Source organism: Octodon degus, unplaced genomic scaffold (assembly GCF_000260255.1).
Source record: "Octodon degus isolate 3935 unplaced genomic scaffold, OctDeg1.0 scaffold00108, whole genome shotgun sequence".
Classification (NCBI taxonomy): domain Eukaryota; kingdom Metazoa; phylum Chordata; class Mammalia; order Rodentia; family Octodontidae; genus Octodon; species Octodon degus.
Genome location: NW_004524684.1, coordinates 4579321 through 4599268, shown reverse-complemented (window position 1 = coordinate 4599268; position 19948 = coordinate 4579321). Strand labels below are relative to the sequence as shown.

General features: G+C 44.1%; 1 protein-coding gene across 1 annotated transcript in view; it reads left to right on the top strand.

The window, feature by feature from the left end:
- Sema3c (semaphorin 3C) overlaps positions 1–5503 on the top strand; it is a 146797-nt gene extending 141294 nt beyond the window's left edge. Inside the window, exon 18 of the mRNA XM_012516494.2 lies at positions 3315–5503. Coding sequence (XP_012371948.1) covers positions 3315–3731 — 417 coding nt within the window. The 3' untranslated portion in view covers positions 3732–5503. The remainder of the gene's footprint in view (positions 1–3314) is intronic.
- The last annotated feature ends 14445 nt before the right edge of the window (positions 5504–19948 follow it).

The window sequence follows — 19948 nt, the reverse complement described above, 5'->3', positions numbered from 1 at the left end:
GGAAGATGGCTCAGAGGTCTAAGCACCTGTACGGCAGGCACAAGGACCCAGTTCAATCCCTGGTACCACATGCTGTGCTGGCCCCCAAACCAGGGATGGTGGCGCATGCTTGTAATCCCAGCCCTGGGGAGGCTGAGACGGAAGGATCACTAGGAGTCTCAGCTGTGTAGTGAGATCCTGTTACAAATAAATAAATAAATATTTTTTAATATACAGAATTTCACTAAACAAAATAATAGGAATTCAACAATTGTTTTATTTCATAGTGTTGTCGTCAAATTATTTGTTTGGATTACCATATATAAAAATGTAAAATTGGTCAAAAATAGTTATAACAAATTGAAAAGGAGAAGAGGAAAAATTAAGCATTAACTGCTCCTTTCAATAGACCAACAGAAATCAGCAGTACAATTAGTCAACCTATCCTGTCTATACATAACTCTTTCCCTTCCTCCACTCTCTCTTTCTTTCTTTCCTTTGTCCTATTTCTCATCCAAGTTCATCCTTCTCTTTGGACAGATTCTTTCCCTACTATAGCATGTGTCATGGTTTGTGTCTAGTTATCCCCCCAAAGCCTTAGGCAGTCATGGGGTGGGGACTTCTAGAGTTTGAGATTAAGTCATGATCCACTGGGATTATGGGTCTTAGTATGGCTGGGATTATGGCTATGAGCACTTCCCCCAGATTGGAACAGATAGCCTGAATATAATATAAGAGAGACAGAGAGACAGACTTCCTCTCTGTAGCCACTGTTGCCGCTACTCCTCCATTTTGCTCTCTGCTCTTTGCCACCACCATGAAAGGCTGCCCTCTGCCCTGTGCCACTGTGCCTTGGGACAGCTGGGTATGAACTGAGACTTGCAGTAACTGTGAGCTAAATAAACCTTTCCTTCCTTCATTTTGAGTGTCAGGTATTTGTGCTAGCAATGAGAGAAGGATAACTGAGACAGTATGGACTGTACCTCTCAGATTTTATTTACTTCCAGGTTCTTCCCTTAGCATGACGATATGATGTTTACATACGCCCGTCTGATTTATTTCACTTGTGAGTGTAGTCTCTAATTGCATCCATTTATCACAAAAGCCCCATGTTTAACTTTTCTACCGTTGATTCATAATCCATTGTATAAACATAACACACCTTTCTATCTATTTCTCAGTTGATGGGCATTTGGGTTGTTTCCAAGGTTTAGCTATGACAGATTGTACTACTATAAACACAGGTGCACATATATTGCTGTGGTATGATGATGATTTTAGTTTTTCTGGAAAAAATGCTGAGGAGGAAGATAGCTGGGTTGAATGGAACCTCTAATGTCATCTCGTTTATGAGGACTCTCCACACTGCTTTCCACAGGAGCTGTACCAGCCCGCACTCGCACCAACAGTGCAGAGGGGCTCCTTTTTCCCCACAGCCCCTCCAGCATTTGTCGCTGGTTGACTTTTTGATGATAGCCGTTCTTTCTGGGGTGAGATGGAATCTGTGTTGTTTTCATGTGCATTGCTCTATGACCAACGATGTTGAACATTTTTTTCATAGATTTATTTGCCATTCGTATTTCTTCGCCTGAGAAGCGTACGTTCATCCCAGATGCCCATTTTTGGATTGGGCCTTATGTTGCTAGGATCAGTGATATCGCATACATACAGTATTATCAGCATAAATCTATTTGATATACTTTTATGTTTCCTTTCCCACAGTTGTTAAAAACACTATTTGTCTTCATAACTTTCCCATTGCTGGGACAAAATACCCTTCGCTGGCAACTTGGGGGAGCAAAGGTTTATTTTGGCTCCTGGTTTCAGGGTTCCTGACTCCAGGGCAGAAACAGACATTGGCCCAGAGTTGGCAAGAGACTCCCAGGAAGGGAAGAGCCAGGGCAAGACTCACTTGTCTGGGTCTCACCATCTGGACCCACCTCCCCTGGGAGCAACAGCACCTGGGCTGTGGGCTCACCCCAGGGGTAACTGCTGGGGTGCATGCAACCCTCAGAGCCCAGTGTCTTTGACACATAGGAGAGTGGGGGGTGAGGCTCAGACCCAAACCATAGTACTATTTTTAACATTTTTCACTTGCTAAATGATTTCACAAATTAACACAAGCCTCCTTGGTTTAACAGCTAAATTAGACAACTACCACTTAGTGTACTTAATAGCGTGGTTCAGAGCTTCCCAAGCAGGCCCATGTGCAGGTAGCCCAGAGCTGCAAGTCCATGAATCACTGTCCTTACTTCCTGGGTCACGTGGACATGTGCCAGGTCTCCACAGGGCCACAGCGCCCTCCCAGCTGAGCTCATGTCACCCAGTGGTCAGCACTGCCACACTGTGCAGCTTCTAGGCAAACTGCAAAAATGAAATGGCAGTGCCAAATATTATGTCCATATTTTGTGACTATCATCAATTTGGTCTCAAGAACTTTCTCCTAATTTTGCACAGATAAGAAAGGCTTTATTTTTCATTAATTCCAAAACATAATTTTTACTATGTAAATTATTTTGAGGCACATTTAAACTTCCAAATTAACTGTCAAAACTCTATGTTCTTCTTTCTAATGACTTCCCCTTTTGTAATTATATTCTATTGTCTACCTTTCACTAATACTGCATGTCCCTTTTGGTGCTTTGGAGTCTACTAATAATCGAATGTCCACAGACCTAGAAGTTTAGAATTTAGGAAACCACAGCATGAGTGGCAGCTTATTTGATCTGGGTAGTTTCTTTGTCCTCCAGGAAAGCCCTTTCTCCAGTACCCACACCAGATAGCTTCTCCCCACCCAGCGTTTACCTCTTCATTGATGGCACTGTAGCTGGGACCACAAGGGGAATTCACGTGACGCACTGAGCTGCTGCCCCGCCAGTGCTTATCTTGCAGTATGAGCCTCTGTAGTGCCAAATGCCTGCACAGGCTTCTTATGGCCTCCCTGCAAAGGACGGATGCCTAGAGAAGTAGAGCAGTACCTTCACACATCCTACCAAGTAGGATATTGGAAAAACTCCTCAGAAATGTACATAATTTTTCTTCTCTTTGTCTATGTGTTTTCCTTATTATTTTGAATGTATACTGGGGAATAAAAGAACACTAGTTGAGGCTTCACACTTTTACAGGAAAATGATATTTTTGTAAAAATGAGAGCCAGGAACTCTAGGATAGAGTAGCTGTTTTCAATTATCTCTCAGCCAGGTGTTATGGTGCAGTCTCTAGGCCCAGCACGCTGGAGGCTGAGGCAGGAGGAGCGCCATGACTTTAGTTCAGCCTGGCGTCAAACTCCCTGTGCAGCCCGTGCTGGCGCTACGCTCACCGTGTCTCCCTCCTAGGTGAAGCTGACGGAGCGCATCATCGCCACCCCTCAGGGGCTCCTCATCCGCTCCGTGCAAGACGCCGACCAAGGGCTCTATCACTGCGTGGCCATGGAGAACAGCTTCAAGCAGACCGTAGCCAAGATCAACTTCAAAGTGCTCGACTCAGACATGGTGGCTGTGGTGACAGACAAATGGTCCCCATGGACTTGGGCCAGCTCCGTGAGGGCGCTGCCCTTGCACCCCAAGGACATGATGGGGGCCTTCAGCCACTCTGAGGCGCAGATGATCAATCAGTACTGCAAGGACGCCCGGCAGCAGCAGCAGCAGCTGGGCGAGGAGGCGCAGAAGCTGCGCGGGGACTACGGCAAGCTGAAGGCTCTTATCAACGGCAGGAAGAGCAGGAACAGGAGAAATCATTTTCCAGAGTCGTAATATTTCCGTCCACCAGGCTTCTGCTTCCAGCAACAAATGCTCTCTCTCCAGTGATCAAGTTTTGAGCAAAAGATCTTGTGCTTTCCCATGAGAAGTTCCTGACAAAAGATGATTTTCCCGTGAACTGAACCGCGCATGCATTTTCTTGTACCATATTGACCAGCACTAGACATGTCATGTCCTCACGGTGCGTATAAATATTTAACTTAACCCAGATTTTATTTATGTCTTAGTCATCTGTTCTTCAAAACCAGTATGGCGGCTACAGAAGTAGAACTATTACATCCCTCTGCTGAACCAGGGCCATGACCCTGGGAGCTTTCTTCCCTGCTTGAAGGGGTGAGATTTCTAAGGGTCAGTGATTTTAGAAACGAAACAAATTCCAATTCACAACTTTCACATAGTAAAAATCATGTAAACACACATAACAAAAGAAAAGAGGTGTAGAATAGTTGCTAAGTGACAAAAAAGTATCTAAATATTGCATAAAGCAGGAATGATGGATAAAGAGAACATGATAAATTGATATGCTTCCAGTGAAAGTTATTGTCCGCTAAGGTTGTTAAAGCTGTCAGTTATGGTACCTGTCACTGACCTTCTCTACTTTCCGGAAGAGAAAATGAGTGATCTCTACCGTAAGGAGATTTGGAGGCGGCCACACCAGGGACGGTTTATATGGTTCCAGTAGCATCTTCCAAACAAAAGCACTTTCCTTTTTTTGGAAGTCATTTAAGTTATTATAAACTTAAATATAAAGTTAAAATATTTCATTGACTACTGTTCTGATTCTATTTTTTCTTGTCTGTGTGGCAAATTAAAAAAAAACAAACCACAAGAAGAAAACATTTCTGTGGCATCAGGCTTTAACACGAGGCGTGAAACCATCAACATCCAAGAAGAGTTAATGCTACTGGGAGGAATTTATAGCCAATACGCACAGCTTCTATACCTCTCACAACCAAGCTTGGTAATTAAATCCCCCGGGAAATAAATAATCTCACACTGCATAGTGACTGTTTAGACAACATTTTATTGTTTTATAATTATTTATGAAGAAAGTAAAATATATGCATATGTGTGAACAAAGACAGACATTCTCTGTGAAGATCTCAGATGTCTGTATTTGTTCTTATTATATTGTTTTTTCCTTCCAGATATTCTTTTGAAAGGATGTCGGTACCTGTGTTCAAATATCTATGAATGTAAATGTGGCGAGTTTTATGATAAATAAGTGTTTTCTAATTGCATTTTGGGGTAGTTTTATTGAAATAATTTAATAGTAAAATTATTTTATCCAAATTAAAACTTAAATGAGAGAAATGTGAGAAATTTCCTCATGGTTTAATATTTCTTTTAAAAGCACAATTGTGGCTTTTCCATTTAATTTTAAGACTTTTTTGTTTCCAGGTCAAAACAAAAATTGCACCATTTCCCTATTCAAAATCTAGTACAAAAATTTTATTTCTAGTTAGCAATTCATGAAGACATAACAAAGGCAGAGAGTCAATCTTTTTTAATCTTGAGTGTAAAAGTCCAAGAACTAAAATTACAGCTAGAAATGCAGGTCGGTGGCAGAGTCTGTACTTGTCACCAAGAGGCCCTGCGTTTGATGCCACCTTCAAGTCACATAAACATGGAAAACTAAGATATGGGTCAAAAAGAAAGTGGTCGCTGGTCAGAATCTAAGATGATAATTTATTATCCAGGTGGTGATAACCTTCAGTATTCTAAGAGGAATTCCAGTATTGCGAAAGGAAGGTCCACATATGCAACAAATGATACTCACTTGTGAAAAGCTGTCGTTCCAAATGCATATGTTGTAATAATCTCTACAGCGGTTTATGATGCTAATGGCTTTCCGGCGGCTTAGGAGGTTACGCGTACTTGCGCCTGGGTGTGAACAGCACCGTAGGCCAGTGTGTAGCCTCCCGCACCCTCTGTGCACTCGGCTGCTCACTGTGCACAGCTGAAAGCACAATTGTGCTAGAGCCACAGTTCCCCTATTTCACGGAGGCCCAACCTCAGTGGCCAGGTGACAACTGGGGTTTTGTTTTATATTATTTGTGCTATTTAATGCCTTCTCTTCTGAACAGTTTTGACTTGTATATACATTTCTTCCTTTTCTTTTAAAATGACACAAATTCTTCCCAAACTCAACTCTGCCAAATGTACAGACATTTTTTTTTTTCTTTCCAAATCATCTCTGTCAATGTGTATGGAGTATTGGTGGTTGATTGGTTTTGTTTTATGTAGTTCAGCAATGTAATGGTTTACCAAGATTTCCACTTGTATTGTATATAAAATTTCCTACAGATGCACTTTTTCCCCTCAGAGTGTAGGTTTGTAGATAGAATTTGGCATGATGAAGCTGTCATTTCAGTGAATGTTTACTCTGTGTCAGAAAACCTGAATGTTGTTTTCACACTGACATTTAATTAGATGTTGAAGAAACCATTTGTCTGGCAAAATAAAACATTTTGAATTCTTCCAAGAATGTCTTTAGCTTTTCTTTTAAGTGACAAGTTAAATTAATGATGACAGACTCTATTGAAATACAATTTTAAAGCTTTTTAATATATCTTTTTGGTGTAATTAATGTATGTAGATAATCCAAATTCTAAGATTTCCAGGATACACAAATAAAGCTCTTTTTGTACCAGTAGGCTTCTTTCAAATCCAAACCTTAGAGACATCCTGTGTGTCACTTTTCTGAGTGTGATCCCAAGATATTTTATAAATGTGCAAGGGATACACTTCCCTGCAGTCCTGTACATCCGCCCATGGCTACAGACAGTTCCGTGGCACGTGCTGTGCCTACATTTGCTAAAATTATAGTTTCAGAGTGCACTGACTTTGGAACCAGACTCGCTGTATTTGAACCCAGGCTTACTGTCATCTCTCGACCATGGTTTAAATTCCTCTCTTAGTGTCTTATAGAAGCTCATGCCTGCCAAGTGTTAGGACAGAACATGCGCCACAGCAAGCATGTAATAACTGTCCAGTATTTCCTCTTCGGGAAGGTGACATCCTGCTGGAAGGGCCAGGAAGCTTTCTATTGTGCTCTAGCTCAAGTTCAAGGGCAGCGACTCCAGCAAGAGGCCTTTATAAGATAAGGGGACGAGACACAGGCGACCTGGTAACTCTGCTAACACATCTGAGGATAGACTAGCACAGCGCTCGCCTGTCTGTGTGTGTGTTTTCATTCTGCAATCCAGTGAGTGGAAACAGAGGAAGCGCCAGAACCAAAGGTCGCCTCACCAGATCTTTCCACCTGACATCCCGCTCCTCCCAGGTGCCCCATTGCTTCTCAGATCTCCCTTACATATATGGAATTTAGCATTAATTTTAGAGGAACTTGATGAACTTTTATAATCTCGGTGTATTTCTGAAGTGTTGTTTCCTTTATCTTTTTAAAGAAAATGATGTCACCTTTCTCCCTCTATTCTCTGCCGAAGGCTGCAGTCCAGTAACTACTTTGTTCTGCAGTCCAGTAAATCCAGCTAGAAACCAAACTCCAGGCAGACTGAGTAAGAAATCTGTTTATTTAACCTTGTATTAAGGGTTTTATTGGAATGTCAAGCATGATAACAAAGCTGTCGATGATCACTAGAAATCATTACTGGAGATCCATGGCTATAGATCATATAGAAGCTATATAATATCTAAAGAGTTCACCCTATCATCTTTTAACTAATTTTTGTGCATTCAAACCCTGCTGCAAAATCAAAACAAATCACATAATTATGATGGACAAACCACTGGCGAACTTCCTGGTCATTGAGTTGCTTGCTGCTTGGACCTCTGACCCAGATGGCCGTGTGTATGATTCACAGCAATGCCACTGTCACAGTGTGTAGGGATCTAAGGTTAAAAGAATGAGCTCAGGGATTTCAAAAATAATCCCTTGTCTATTGCAGTGACTCCAGTGTATTTGTCTGTTCATCTAATAAAACCCTGCTCTGCGCATAGTTTGACTTGGGTATTTCTCAGGGCTATTATGTTGCCGTGCATGAGTGTTTCTTACATAATGTGCTCTTAAGGAATGGCATTATAACAAACACATTAAATCTGTTTATTCAACGTAAGGTTACCGCACAGCCCCTAGGAAGGAACACGGTCCGTTTCTAGTTGTTAAGTGGTTTTTCCCTTTGAGTTATTCATACAAAAGATGTCATCCAAAGATTTTATGAGGACAAAAATACACATACTTCTGCAAGGTCAAAATGTATATGTGATGGAATTATTATGAAAATATAAGTCCTCCCTGTTGTTTCTCTGGATAGTTTTCAAAATAGATATGATCCTTTGCTCAATAGATTAAAAGATCTTGCTTCTTTTAATAATCACATTGCTCCAATTTTATTAAGGAAAGACAAGTTAGTTTCTCATTCAAGTTTTGAGAAATAATAAAATTTTTATTGTATCATTTATTTATTAGAATTGCCTTTGCTTCTCCGCTGTACCCCAGATATACAAGCAGACCTTAGGTCTGCATTGTCCCTGGTCTGGGGCTAATGGGAAATGGAAGGTGCTGGAAGCAACTTGTAGTTTGGTACTCAAGTTTGTCTCATGCCAATAGGAAACAGTGAAAGACAGAGACAGTCCCCACGCCACAGTGCAGCACCAGCAACTCTGTATGTGTTTCTATGTATGTGTCCCTGGCTTGGGCGCCCATCCATTTGCAAACCAACACTACTCTATTTGTTTTTCAAAAACCAGTATCAATTTTCAACTCAAATTTCTATTTCAGCCCTTCCACTTAAAATGATATCAGCCTAACATCTTCCCCCTGTTCTTCTTTCTCCTGTTTCTCCTGTTCCTTCCCTTGGGTCCTGGCTAGCAGGAAACCTGGTCATCAACACGATGCCATGCGCCTGGGGCTTCGTTTCGCTGCCTTAACTTTTCCCCAGTTTGCGAGCGCATGCCTGGCTCTGTCCTCCAGTTGAATTCTTTTCCCACCCACCTGATGACCCTTGAGGTGCTGGGAGAAGTTGGTTCTCCTAGGGCAGCCTGTATCACCCTGTGTGTCACTGTTGCCCACCATGTGTGTGGGATTCTCCTCCAGGAGACCCTTTAATGCCTGGCTGTGGTCCCCCCAGCTGCTCCACCCCCCTTCGGGCCTGGGGCACCCATGTGCTTTCGTTCTGGTGTAAGAGCATGTGCTTCCCACGGGCTCCATAGCTGCAGCCGTCATGGTACCCAGACACCCGAGTCCCCATCATCCCCAGGATAACAGCCATTGCTGGCATATTTTTGTGTCATCCTGGGGATCAAATTCAAATGCTGCCATGAGTGAGCTATGGGCCTACATAGACCAGATGCACTTGCTAGCCACAAGTTCTGCATTTATTTAATAACAGCACGTCCGCCACTGGCACAGGCTATGTCATCCTTGCGTGGAGGAGTGCTCAAGGCCACACTCCACAGCCACATTCCAGGTGACCACTGGTGCAATCTTAACTCCTAATCCCTGTGTCACACAACTTGCACTCCATCCACATGGCCATGGAGGCATCAGGGGATGGGCAGGACAGGCCTGGCAAAACTTCAGGGTGCAGAGGATGCCTGAGGGGAGCCTTCATGGTACCCAGACACCCGAGTCCCCATCATCTCCAGGATAAGAGTCATTGCTGGCATATTTTTGTGTCATCTTGGGGATCAAATTCAAGTGCGACCACGAGTGAGTTATGTGCCTACATAGACCAGATGCACTTGCTGGTTGGTGAGATCACAAAGCAGACAGAGCCTGTTCCCAGTGCACATGGCGCTGGGCTCCTTGAGGTGGCTGAGGGTGTGGAGCAGGTTCCAAGCCCCCATCGCCCCGTAGACAGCAGCTCCAGCTGGTCACACCATGAGATGGGGCTGAGCTGAAGCTGGGAATGGAGCCAGAGCTCATCTCCTGTCTCCCTGTGGTAGAGGACAGCTGAATGTGGTCACCACTGCCCTGGGCCTAGCTGAGCCCATTTATATGGTGCAGGGAGGGGGTTGTGACATCCTGTGATCTGGGTGTCCCAGCAGCTTACAGGCCTGGGTATGTCACTGGAGTGGTCTGATAAATGGATAGGTGAAAGTGCTTTTATTACCACGGTTATTTATCAGTTTGTGACTTGTGATTGTCCTTGGAGCTCTGCGTTATTTTTTTTTAAATTAATTTGATATGTCCTGCACCTGGCAGTGAGTCATGCGTCCAGATTGTCACTGAGTCATTCGGCTTCAGCACCTGCGCTCAAAGCAGGGCCACCTGCTGCTTCCTAGGATGGAGTAGTACAGGGAGCGGTAGGCCTGAAAGGTCCTGTTCTGTCTCAGCCTGCTCCACCCAGAGACCCAGCCTCCTGCCTCGGATTCCTGAGCGGTCACCATGCCTGACTCCTATGGACGTGTCTCTGTGATGTTACACACTATATTAATTTTCTGCTTCCTTCCAGGAGGTTCCAAATCAGACACTTTCAATTTATTTTATAAATGGAAAAAATTGTGGGTCTGCTGAAATTAGCCTCATCCCAAGGTAAACAATGTCACCAGGTCCATAAACAGTGAAAGGCAGAATCTGGCTCCAAATTTCATCAGCTTTTAAACTTCATCATTTAGAAATATCCCTTTGTAAAGACAGGGCCTACAGGTAGCTTCTGTGACAGTCACTGTGCCATGGTTTTCAGAACTCTTGGGTTGGCAAGTCCGGGCCATGATCCTGGAGGCCCAGTCCTAAATTTTTTTTCATTAACTTTATTGAAAATCAATAATAGCATATCATATTAAAAATTGTGACAATTTTCAGACAAATATTGAAATGTGAAAGCTATAAGATGTAAAGAGTGAAGTTTAGAGAAATATTTCTGAAATGAATACATAGCATGAGATTAATAATAGACTGCACATTGTAAATAAATTATTTACAAGCTTAAAGGAATATAATGAAAATTATCCAAAATAAAAATGAAGAAGAAGGAATTTACAGATCAGTCATAATAGTTCACTCTGTAAGAATCAAGAAACTTACATTCAGTCCTAGATTTTGAACTCACTGCTTGCTAAGATTTTAGATCTGAGATCCTCCTAATATCAATCTCACAGGGCTACTGTCAGATTGAGATGATTCAAGGAAATGGCTTAGACTTTACTGCCATGAAGTGAGCATTAGACCAATACGGAATGCTTCTACTACCAGGAGTGGGGCTAGAAAGGCCACTTACAATTTCAGTAAATATTAGTGAGCACTCGCCACGTGGCAGGTATCTTGTGGCCTGGTGATCGTAGCCAAGCATAGAGCAAGGTCTCTTCACAAAGCTTGCTTCAAAGTGGAGACTAAAATACTGGAGTAAATAATTAGGTTCCAGGCTGCTATGAGGTAATTTCTGGGAAGAAAACTGAAGGAAGGAAAAGGGCTCCTGAGTACCCCAGTGGATGGGACACTCCAGAGAGGGCAACACGCATGCTGCTCCAGGGCAAAACAATGCTGGAAGAGCCGAGAAGAAACGGTGCTGAGCAATGAATATGTGAGAGTAGAAGACAGGTAGGAGACAGCCCCCGAGGACCGAGAAGCCAGGCCCCAGGTCCGGTTGACCCTGGAGTGCTCTGGATTGCATCTCGGAGTCCTGTGAGTGACTGAGTGACAAGGGTGAGTTACATCCAGTGCCATATATTCCCAGCTGTACTTCAGTGGTCTTTGAGAGGAAAACTGAGAGAACGCAATCAACTTGGAATCCAAAACAGGTTGCAAGTTTAAATGTCAACTTCCAATCCCAGGAATGTCTAAATAGGTCTCCCTGGAGAGCCACCCTGGAGAATGGGGAGGAGGTGAGGCACCCTCACCCACCCTGGGGACAAACGAGGAGAGGACAGCTGGCCCAGGGGAGGGCAAAGAAAGACCGGAGTGTGGAGCAGGCAGACTATCAGGAGAATTTAGTACCCAGGCTCCAGAGGGAGAGATGGTTAAAATGTCAAACAGCTGGGGCTGTAGATTCAAGGGTGCCTCAGACAGCAGGAGGTGGATGTAAAACATCTTGGGTGATTTGGGCAGAGGTGCTGTGTGGAACCCAGCTGCCCTGTACCCCAGCAACTCTTCCTGGCTTGATTTCTGGGGGAAATGGTGCACGAGAGCCCTGAATTTAGGACCCAGCTATCTGGGTACATGAGGAGGTTGGAAATTGGAGGCGGCAGCAAGCACAGTGTTACTGTTCAACAGAGCGGGAGCTCAGCCCTGAATTGGAGCACCAGACAGCACTGCAGTGGTGACTCCAGGACTCTCAGTTCCCCTCAGGGGACTCCAGCCCAGCATGGACCCCCATCCTCTTTCCTTCTCAGAATAGAATTATTATGGGTACTTGTGGGTGAAAATGCTGAGAGAAAATAAATTTTGGGATGAGCAAGGGGGAAAAATGGATTTGAGTCATTATCTCTCCCTAAGGAGACTTAACCTCCACTGTCCTTACCACTGCACCTCTCAAGCCATAAGCTTGGGTCTCAAAAAATGTTTCCAGCCTATGAAAAGCAGCAGAGTTGAATACATCCAGAGATTTGCAGCTCTTTGTTTCTTTTTTAATTGGTTGGGATAAATCATGAACACTTTTTACAAACTCCTTTGAAATACTTTCTTTGTTTTCTTTTTGTTTGTTTGTTTGTTTTCTGGGGGGAAAAGTATATATTTAGAATTAGACAGCTGGACTCAGTTTAGATGGTCCCAATTTTGTTGGCAACATCCAGTGCATCATAATTGGGAGCCAGTTGAACATATGCCTTCTTCTCTCCATCAGGCCTGATTAGGGTATTGACCTTGGCAACATCGAAGTCATAGAGCTTCTTTACAGCTTATTTGATTTGGTGCTTATTGGCTTTGACATCCACAATGAACACGAGTGTGTTGTCCTCAATCTCTTTCATGGCTGACTCTGGTCAGGGGAACTTGATGACAGCACAGTGGCCAAGCTTGTTTCTCCAGGGGGCGCTCTTCCGAGGGTATCTGGGCAGCCTCTCGAACGGCAGTGTCTTGGGACAGTGGAAGGAGTGTGATGCTCAGATTTTCTTCTTTTTGTGGCTGTGGATGCCTTTCAGCATGGCCCTCTGGGCCTTCACAGCTTTCACTTTGGCTTCAGCTTTGGGAGGGCCAGGGGCTTCCTTCTTCGCCTTCTGTGCCATCTTGGTAAAAATGCTCCTTTGAAATACTTTCATTGAAATCAAACAATTACAAAACAATTCTAAAGCCTTTTATTTTTAGTACTTTTTACCGGTCCCACGTGTTCATGTGCATTGTGTTATTGTACTCACCACGCACATTCCATATACATATAATATATTATTTTGTCAGCTACACCATGACCTTCTAATAGGGATATCCAATTTGTTATCCATAGTAACTAGGACAGTGACAGCCACTGAACCATGCTCATTAACAAATATGTGCCCTTGATTTGGGGCTTTTCCTTTCGATGGTATGTGGGGATGCATTCTGGACATTAATATAAGATCTCAGTAATACTGATGCTGAAACAGAAGTTTCAATGCATGAGGAGTTATAGGTTTGTAAATCTACAAAATTTTCATTGTATGAGTAGAAAACACACAAAATTTATCACCGAAGAGAAGCCACTGATTGATCCCAAGATGTGACATCAGAGAATAGCAGAGGTCAAGTTAGGTAGAAGGTGCGTGAGTGGAGTGGACACTGAGTAAGAGTGACCCGCCCTTGATGGTGACAAGAGTGGGTCAATGAAGGAGCCCTGAGGATTAGGCATGTGCAGAAAGAGAGAGATGAGGGGCAAACATGCTCATAACTGAGTAATCAATGGCGAGGCTGCGTCCCATGGACTCTTGGGATGGAGAGAGTTAAGGCCCAGCAAAACTGAAGCAGATGCAGGGTGTGGGAGTTGTTTGAACCCTACTGCATGTGTGCACTTTTGATCTTGTGGAATTGCCTTGCCTATAATGGTTTGTAGGGTGGATCCTGCTTCTTCCTAAAGGAAAACCCCCGCATCCTCCACAGCTGCTGAAAATAAAACTTAACGGTCAACACCAGCATCTTATGATTAAGAGCTCCCTTTTGTGAGGAGTTCTTTGGCCACTCCTCATGTCTGAGGGGAAACTAAGGGTGCACCTAGGGACCCGAAGCAGAGCATGGCCCAGGAAGCCCCACTGGGTCCTGCCCAGTGCATCAGCTTCAGCCACCTCTGGGCTCCCATCAGGTCCTGTTGACCCCTTTAACCTCCACACCATGGCAAGTTCTCTCTTCCCACTCTCAACAGGTCGCACCACCCTGCAGGCTCAACTGGAGACTGACTTGACCCCTGTCCTGCCAGCAACTCCTTGGATTTCTTGCAACCCTCACGAGTGAGAGTGCCAGGCCACATGGGAAGACAGAACTCTAGGAATCAAGGTGGTAAAGGCTTGTGTCCTCCCAATCCTTCAGCATCACAGTGAGAAAGGGACTGATGGCCTGTGCATGCCAAAATGAGGGGAATCAACTTGTTGCAGTCATTTTACATAATTAGTGAATGCACTGTGAATTTTCCACACGGTAGTTTATGAGTTTTATAAAAGAATAGGATAATAAAAATAAAATTGACAATAATGGATATTAACTCCTCTCCAGAACTCCGGTTCATTTGCATTTTCATGTTTAACTCTCACGTTCGAAACTAGAAATCAGGTGATGTTCTTATGTATTTACCTCTCATAGATGAGCAAGCTGAGGCTTAACATTAAAAAACTTGAGGGCTGGAGAGATAGCTCAGCAAACTAAGCACCTGCTTAGGTGCGCACAAGGGCAGGTGGTGGGTCCCTTGTCCTGCATACCATGCTGGTCCAGTTATGGGCATGCTGAGCCAGCCACCAAGTCTGGGCATGGTGGTGCACTCCTGTAATCCCAGTGCTGGGCAGGCTGGAAATAGGAGGATCACTATGAGTCTGAGTTGTATAGTGAGAACCTGTACCAAATATGTAAATTAAAATAAAACAAAACTTGACATTAATGAGGGCATGTAGAGTAATCCGAACTTCGATGCTATAGCTCATAATTACAAGGGGCTATCCACAGATATTCTATGAGGTCTTTAACATTGCTCATGATTTGGGTAGGAAACACTAGATATAGATAGACCAGTTTTGTCTTCCTTTCCAGAAATGTTTGCCTCTATAGATAACGTAACTTTACCCAATGATATAAGAATATCTGTTAACTAGCAGAGTAACACAACAATTGAAATTTTTCAACACATCATTTTTATCATAAGAAAATCAATGATTAAGATGAAGAGGAAAACATTTTCCATATATAGAAAGTTTCATAGCATCTTACCTAAAAGGGTTTCAGACTTATTTTTTTGAGACAAATTTACTTAATGAAGGGCTTAAGAATCCAAGAACCTCAGGCCAGGGTAATCCATTACTAGGACATAGGGAAGCAGCAGAACCAGAGAACAGGCTGTTTTTAACCATGTGCAGATTGGAATACGATTAGAATATGCTGCTGAATGGGCTGCAGACAGGTGGGAAGACCTGGTGGTCCACGGCTGTCAGACGCACCATTTACAGAGATAGACTGAGAGTCTGCAGAGGTTGCTTCCCTGTAGCCTGGCCTTTAGGCCTGCCTGTAATGCTTTCTCTATGCACACAAATGACCCAGAGACACTGTTATATTGTGAAGAAAAGTGCACACAGGACAAAAAAGAAATGATTCTTCTCAGCTGTCAGCGTCCTGCAAGAGCGAGCCAGAATTTCTGGAATTCCGGAGCCTGGCCTGCAGGCTGCTCAAGGGCCCCTGCTAACGAGGCCAGATGTTTTTGGGGCAGCTCCCTTGGCTTTGCTTAGCTAAACGTGGCACTCCCGCTGACCAAGGCCAGAAGGAGAGGAGAGGGGACTTTTCCCCAGCCCCTCCCTGTGCGGTGAAGTCACACGGGGCCACAAGGGCCACTTTCTCCAAAATTCTCAACTGTCACTGAGAATCATTTTGCTGAAAGAATCAAGCTTCTTTAAGTACCAAGAGGGAGGCCAGTCCTCGCAGATGGGCAGGGCAGAAACCTTGCCCAGAAAAGGTCATTTGAAAAGCCATCACCACCACCTACTTTCAAAACATATGCATATCTATATATTAGGACTTCATTCCTCCATGCTTTCTTCTCTTATTGTCAATGTCCGGAAGCCTTATTCTAGAAAACTGATCAAGTAACATGCTGAGTGTGTCTTACTCTAGATACGCTTAAGCCCTTCTGCACATCTAAACTTAGATGGAGTGCTGACCCCGCCCCTGGGGCACACTGAGATGTTGAGACTGGGCTTGCTGGTGCTCACCTGTAATCCCAGCTCTTGGGAGCCTGTAAATAGGTGGATCACTACAAGTCCGATCTAGTAGTGAGATCCTGAACATCCTGTAGACCCTTCCCTAAAAAAAATAAAATTAAAAATAATTAAAAATAAATAAATAAATAAACTTAGATGGAGTTGGCCAAGTGAGGGAACACAGGGGTTGTACTTTTAAGTAGTTTCCCTAGGACTTGTCAGCATGTCGTTGCTGAAGGGTGGCATTGCGACTCTGCGTGGACAATGGACAGTCAACAATGCGCACCCGCAGGCTGCGCCGCTGCTCAGCAGGGTGTGATCCAGGCGCACACGCTCGCTTGCTCTGTTCTGCTGATCTTACACCAGAAGCACTTTCTTTTCTTGTTACTTGCTTTGTAAAGCTGGTTTACACACTTTAAAATATCTGCTGATGACACAATTTGCCTCAAAGCCATTCCAAGTTGCACATTTGTTTTTCAATTTTAAAAAAATGACATGTTTTAAAAAACCACTAGTCGCTCCTCATGCCTCTTGTTTGCAAAGAAGGCAGAAGGTCAGCTGCTGACTAGTGGGTGTGCGTTCAGACTTCTTTGAGACAAATTTAATTAATGAGGGGCTGAAGAATCCAAGAACCTCAGGCCAGGGCAATCCGTTGTCAGGACACAGGGAAGCAGCAGGAAGCAGAGAGCAAGTCCTGTTTTGTCCCTCCCTTTCCTCCCCTCCCCTTCTTCCCTCCTCAGCCCAGGCCCTCTCACTCCTGAGCATGGAACACCTGCAACCTCGCTCGCTCAGAGGGAGACCCCTTCCCTCAGTGTGGCCCTGTGACATCTGCGTGTCCCATGTGCCCTGGGCTCACTGAACAGCCGCTCTCTTCCTGGGATCCTGAGGTGATCATATCAGCAGGCAGCAGGTGGAGAAGGAGTTCTGGCTGCAGCTCTGGGCCAGAACTGGGCAGGCAGAAGAGCCTGGAAGGTGTACAGAGACCTCCACTGCAGTCCGAGTCATGCCCTCCTGTCCAGGGCTGTCTGCAGGCTAAGCCCGAAGCCCTGGGTGCCACTCGTACCCAAGCTGGACCCCGTCCTGCAGGCAAACTCAGTGCAGAGGGCATGGAAATAAACTCCACAGGAAGAGAAATTTTGTTTTCCCTCTTTTTTTTGACATTCTCCCACATTGAGATTATTTTTCCCATTTTTTGCAATAAACAATTTCCCAACTAATTGTCGGGACACCTAGGCAGACTCTAAGGACAGGCAGTGTCCTTTTATGTAAATCACTGTCTCAGGATAGGGTAGAGAAGGTCTCTCCCTAAAATGTACTTTTTCATATTTTTTCAAAATATTCACCAGTGTAATATGACTTTCATACTAATCTTAAAGACTGAGCCAAATTATCTTCATTGAGATTTTACCTAATTGCATCGAGATAGGACTGAAGCCAGTGGTGACAGCAGATTTGCACAAGTGGCACCCTAGCTACGGAGTCTGAGCAGCGCCCACTGCCCATTTCTTCGGTGTAAACCCTCTGTCTTCAACTGTCTCAGCCAAGGGTGAGCTGTCCTACATGAAACCAGTGAATCCAGAGTTGGACAAAGAGTTTCCTGATTTGCCTTTGGCAAAAATTCAGCACAAGAAGATAGCTGAGTTACAAAGAGAAATGGCTCAACCCAAGGAAAAGTACAATGAGAAAAAGGGTTGAGGACGGTGTCATTTTCTAGAAATTTGCATGCCTGTCAGGGTTTCTCTTGATTTTTGTCCCATAGTTAATTCTGAATTTGTTCCACAGACATTAGATCATAAGTCTGTTCTAAATGTCTTTGGTCTCTTATATTAGTAGTAAATTATGTTCAAAAATAAATGTTGGGTTACACATGGGAAGGGGTGAAAATGAACTCCATTATAAATTTTTGAAGAAAAATGCCCACATGTGTGACTTTTTAATTAACAAGAAAAGGACAGATTGATAGTGTAACTATCTAGAGGGATCATCTGTGATATGCTGAGGAGTGTTTCCTAAGGCACAGCTACCTTGCGCAAGTTTCTGCACTGGTGAAGCAATTTTGCTTGCGCTTGGAAAAAGTTCCAAGGCAATCTTCAAAACTTAAGTTGGAAGAAAATTGAACAGTAGTGTTAGAGGTGGCAAACAGGAGGAATCTCAGATGGATGGAGGTTAAGCCCACTGAGTAAACAGGACAGACAGGGCCAGGGAGATAGCTCAGTAGATTAAGCGCTTGCTTGGCAAGTGCAAGGGCCTGAGTTCAATCCCCCGTTCTGGGAAAAAAAAAAAAAAACAGAGCTGGGGAGCTTGCACCTGGGATAAGTGATGGAGGATTAGGGTGCAGTCATGCCAGTATTTCCTGGGTCTAAATCAGAAGTACTCAATAAAGAAGCATCAAACTTCTGCCCTCAGACTTTGGGGTGCAGAGCAAAAGTAGGAAGCTGCTAGGTGAAGCGCTTTTAAAAGTAAAGAACAACCATCCAGGTTTTCTGGCTTTTAATACCCTGCAGATTTTGAGTGACATACTTGTCTATAGATTTCAGACCTGCACACTCCGGACCCCTGATGCCGCATCGCTGTAAGAAGCTTCTTAAGTGTAGGAATTTGGCTAGCACGTCTTGGAAGATAACTGTAAATGTAGAAGGTCAAGGCCCCGATCAAAGGAGTCGATTTCATAATAGACCTGCTAGTCTTTCAGGGCACCCAACCACCAGGGAAGCAAACATTACTGTTTTAGAGTTCTACAGCACTGCCCTTCATGCCAGCGAGGATAGGGCACTGGTGAAAAACAGCACATGCGAGCCTGCTTAGGGCTAGGATTGTTTGCTCCACTGTCCCATTGTGCTCTTCTTGTAAACAGATTCCTGGCGCTCACTTCCACTTCTCCAATAACAGCCATCAGGGAGGCAAGTTTAGATCTTAATAAAGATAAGCAGGTACAATATTTTCTTAGCTAATGGGTGGATAGCAATGCTGTCCGCTTTATCGCCTCTGCAAATTCATCTTTGGATGCCATATTCACATTGCCTCAAATGCCCATTTAAGTATCAGATAGCACCTAAATGTCATGGGGAGAAAAATTAGACAAATCTTGGCAGGCTGGAGGAAAGATGCTGTCAAAGGTCATCGGCAGGTCTGACAAAACAGAGCTCATTAACAGCGTCTGTCAGCACCTCCATTTGGAAGTAATTTGGGCATTCGCGGTGACCCCATGAGTTCTGATTGGCTGGGCAGTGACCTTGACCAGGGTAAAACCTGTTCGGTGTTGCTTGTACAATGCGCTGTAGGTAGAACGCAGGATGACAGATGGCAGCGGGGTCAGCAGAGAGGAACTTGTCCGTCACTGCAATTGAAGATGAAACCACTCAGCACTGTAATTCCGCTGGCACAGGGCTTGTGGTTTGCTTGGGCCACAGGAGAGTCGTTCAAAGGAACGTTATAGTCTCATGATCTCAGAAAGCATGAGACTGGTGACTGTGTGGAAACCAGCGTGGCCACTGGCATTTAGCAGCAGAAGCGCCATCGTAACTACTCTCGCCTTAGGACTCATCCGGCTAGATCTTCTTCATGGAGGAGATCCTGATCAAGAGCTAGTGTCTCAGATATTTTTTTTTTTTTCATTTTTCTTAATGGATTTGGCTAGTGTCCTCAGGGAGGATGACAACGCCACTGCTCTCATGGACACAGCCTGTCCTTTTAGCCTGCACAATAAAAAATCATTAATGAAATATGTCTGTGATCGCTTTGTGCTGTACATTCTAAACTCATAAGCCTACTAAAGAAGCAATAATATTCTGAGAAGTATTAACCTTTGATAAAGGATGGCCTGGATTGGCTTCTGCAGTCTCACAAGACTATAAAACTAGAAATGGGTGGGATATTGAAGATGGGCAGCACAGTGCTTGATTTTAGGCTCTGCGTTTTAGTAATTTGACACACGTCGGACACATAGATGG